This window comes from Octopus bimaculoides, chromosome 3 (assembly GCF_001194135.2).
Source record: "Octopus bimaculoides isolate UCB-OBI-ISO-001 chromosome 3, ASM119413v2, whole genome shotgun sequence".
In the NCBI taxonomy this organism is placed as follows: Eukaryota; Metazoa; Mollusca; class Cephalopoda; order Octopoda; family Octopodidae; genus Octopus; species Octopus bimaculoides.
In genome coordinates this window covers 119,217,539-119,221,754 of record NC_068983.1, presented here as the reverse complement: position 1 = coordinate 119,221,754, position 4,216 = coordinate 119,217,539, and the positions used below count along the sequence as shown (strand labels likewise).

Sequence of the window (4,216 nt, the reverse complement as noted above, 5' to 3'; positions counted from 1 at the left end):
ACATTTCAATATCTGACGCGTAATACATTTGTGTTCCTGTAGAGGTAATATCGATTTGATGCAGGGAATGGGCTTATGTGAACACTAACATGTAATCACTATAAACAAGGCAGCTATGTAGTTTTTCAGCAAGAAATTGCGGAAATCTCATCCGTCGTTTAACGATGCAAAAGTCCATATTATACACTCATTAAATAGATTAATTCAGGAAAGACCGGCGGAATTAATAGCACTCAAATATTAAGCTGGAGGGGGTGTTTAAGGGCTGACCTTGCGGTCACATTCATTGTCAACGTGTAGAATGGTTTGCCAGTTCCAGAAGACTGAAGAGATGCAATACTGATAGAAATACTGTAAAAAAAAAGGTGTCAAGTTTCACACAATAGCAAACGTCCTAGTATTCCCTTACTTGTAACAGTTACTAAGATATTTGCTAGATTTTTCTTTTTTTTTTTGTTAAAGGAATGAATGAACAAGCCCGTCTTCTACATATTTTGCATATTGCTTGCACTGTGAGATTAGCTTTCCTTTGCGCTTCCACATTCTTTTTATTTTCCTTGTGGAAAACAACAGGATGTAATTATATATTAATTCTCATTGCATTAATACTGTTACATCTTGGTTTCCGTGTGTTAACAAATATACTGATGACTTTCAGACATTTTCTGCAAGAAATGACTTACGTTCTGCCAAAACATACAATATGAATGCATAACTTCGGCATGATGACAACCACTAGTGTCACCCAAACAGCCATCCATCTAATACCGACTGAGAATGGAAGCACATACACCTGTCTCTGGCGGGATCGCTACTTGACTCGCGCCATGAAAACTTTCCTGTTTGCTGACACCCTTACACATTAGCTTCCCAACTCTACAGCTTTATTTGCACGCTCTCCCCCTTCAATGTGATGTATTTTTTGGTCACAACATCTCATTTGCCTTTGTTATTCTTGTGGGATAGCCATTTGTTCCGAACTCATACTATTCCTGATCTTGTGTTCTGTACAATGCCTATAATTCTCTTTTGTTTCTGGGATAGCCTCTGTCACTTCTTCAATATTTCTAAAGCTCTATTTCTTTCCTGTCAACCCTATTGGCTGAATCATACAAATAATGAGATTTATGGAATCTCGTAGCATCATATGGTAGTGAGCGCTTGATATTCCAAACTCCTCTTCTCCTGATATTAAATTCAGCCGGAGCTTTTGCAGTGGTATTGCATAACCTAACTCTTCTAAAATCTGGTGGGTGATCAAGTGAGTCTTATATGAACTGACAACTCTGCTATTGTTGATAGTGTTTCATGCATTTGAATATCCTACAAAAGCAGTAGTCAATGGCTGAGCTTGATTTAGTTCAAGTTCCTGTATTATTTCTGAAATTTCTTGGGTGATTGACACTTGCTTTGCAAACTCTGCGGCACAAACTAATTTCGGCTTGCATTTCAGTCCATCTAAATCCAATATGTTTTTATAGACATCCAAAAATGAAAATGATTCAATCGAATTTTTTTTGTTCAGGATGGGACATCCCATCATCCACTCGTACTATTCATAGTACTTGGAACCAAAATAACAATGACATTCCTTTCTACCCACTTTGGTTGTGATTTTCAGTTCAAGCTTTGGCTTCTCTTTTCCAAGAATGATAATGCTCTCCATATCTGCGAAGCTTTTTGTTGCAAAGGGCCGGGAAAGTAGAGAGAAAATTGAACTACGTGGCTCTATTGCCATCCTGAGAGTGAATGAAAGCGTGAAAAGTTTTCTTGGGTAATAATTTTTTTAAAATGAATTGAAGCTTTATTCTACCAAAAAAAAAAAAAATATATATATATATATATAGGTGCTAGTCTACTTAATTACGTAACCTTTTAAAAATAATTTAATTAAATTTTAAAGCACTGGTATGGATAAATGGATGAAAATTTTACTTTTTAGCACCAAAAAAATTAATTTTACCTTTTCCTTCTTTTCGCTCCAGATGTGAACTAGTAAAGAAAGAAATTCTGGGTAGTGGTCACATGACTGAATTCGGGTTCTAAGAAGGGATCAAGAATACTCTCTATGGGTTAAATCGCTTTGCAAAGCAAGCGTGGCTGTGTGGTAAGAAGTTTCCAACCACATTGGTTCCGAGTTCAGTCCCACTGCATAGCACCTTGAGCGACTGTCTTCTGCTATAACTTTGGGCTATAGTAGAAGACATTCACTTTGGTGGGTGGAAACTGAAAGAAGCCTGTTTTTGTGTTTGTCTACCACCACTGTTTGACAACCGGTCTTGGTGTATTTACGTTCCCGTAACAGCGGTTCGGTAAAAGAGACTGATAGTACCGGGTTTTTAAAAAAATAAATACTGTGGTCTATTCATTTGGATAAAAGTTCTTCATGGCTGCAGTCAAATGACTGAAACAATTAAAAGATAAAAGAATAAAATTTATATTTTTCAGTACCGAATAATCGTACGAAATCACTAACTTTTGAGTTCAAATCTCGGGTCAATTTTGCATTTCATCCCATCCTGCCAGGGCCGATGAAATATCATTATCATAGTGTTGTAAGTTCAATGAGTTACTGTGCAGTACTATAAAAGTCGAACGAACCTTCTATCAATGAATCATCTATATCCAAATTTATGCGATATGAATATTTCTTCGATTTGGCTTGTTTCAAAAATAGAAAACTAATTTTCACATTATTATGCTGAACGAAATGAAGAACCAGTTAATCAGAACGACCATGCGACGTATGTGCAGACTAAAATCGTTGATCTAATCTATGAACCATCGACACAAAAGTAGTTGGTAGTAAATGGAAATTGAGATTTTCGAAAGGAATAGTCAACGAAGATAAAATAAAATGAATATCTGATCAAACGAAGGAATATACTTTGCGTGGATTTACTGGTTGAGAGCAGTCAAAGAGAAACGGAAGTATATTGATGGTGAAGTAATTGACGGAAATATTTGTAGTGACAGATCATCTGTTACAAATCGATTGAATGAAGATTTTAAAAAAAGAAAGAAAAGGAAAACAAACAATATTAGCAAATAAATGCAGGAAATGAGAAAGCTTTAATAGTGTGCGTGTCATTTCATGTTGTCATCTAAAAATATTTCGAAATCAATCGACAAACATTAACGATTTATGCTAATGATTGACAAATCAGTGACCTACAAGACGTACTGAGGTAGAATATATAATATTATATTAAATGATTGAAGTTCTACCTTATTCTGTGTTCAAATCTTGCTTCACAATTTCGAGGTCTATGAAATATAGATAAGTGGTTTCATTGTCCATTGACAAGTGATTTCACGTAAGACAAGCCAACATGGGAGTCCCTGTTGGATGCATGATATGCTAGAAACGACAACCAGATTTGATCAAATCACATCCAATTGTATGATAACGCAACCCATACATTAGTTAATATAATTTTAGAAACTCTTAAAAAGACAGGATGGTGGTGGCTGATAGCCTTCAATCATAAGTCTGCTTAATTATGATTCACCTGCGGCTAAACAATAACAACAATGACATAGTACCAGCGGCTAGGTTTATTGGACTATAATCCTTTTCTGCACATTGATTACCACGTGCTAACGTAAAATCTATTGCTCCTAAAAATATCTCCGACAGGTCAGTTGTTGGTTCGTATCGCCAAGAACTCATCGCTTACACTGTAGGTAATAAATTTAGCGAATGAATGCATGTTAAAATAAAGCAAAAAATATTACTAAATGAAAGTTATTCGAAAGCCATACGGAGGGTGTATAGTTGTAATGCTGTTAGTTTAGTCTATTTAATGAATCTTGTACAAATATTGATTTGTATGATAATCACACACACACACACACACACACACACACACACACACACACGCGCGCGCTCGCATGCACATATATAGGCGCAGGCGTGGCTGTGTGGAAAGAAACTTGCTTCTCAATCACATGGTTCCGGGTTCAAACCCACTGCGTGGTACCTTGGGTAAAATGTCTTTTACCATCGCCTCGGGCCGACCAAGACCTTGTGAATGGATTTGGTAGAGGGAAACTAAAAGAAGCCCACTGTATATATATATTCATATGTGTGTGTGTGTGTGTGTGTGTGTGTGTGTGTGTGTATTTGTCATCGCCATCGCTTGACAACAGATATTGTTGCGTTTATGTACCTGTAACTTAGCAATTTGGCAAAAAGACCAATGGAATAAATATT

At 36.3% G+C, this 4,216-nt stretch overlaps 1 protein-coding gene across 1 annotated transcript in view; it reads right to left on the bottom strand.

The window, feature by feature from the left end:
• Nucleotides 1-2,361: 2,361 nt before the first annotated feature.
• LOC106875052 (uncharacterized) overlaps nt 2,362-4,216 on the bottom strand; it is an 11,052-nt gene continuing 9,197 nt past the window's right edge. The window contains exon 2 of the mRNA XM_052966782.1: nt 2,362-2,404. Coding sequence (XP_052822742.1) covers nt 2,362-2,404 — 43 coding nt within the window. The remainder of the gene's footprint in view (nt 2,405-4,216) is intronic.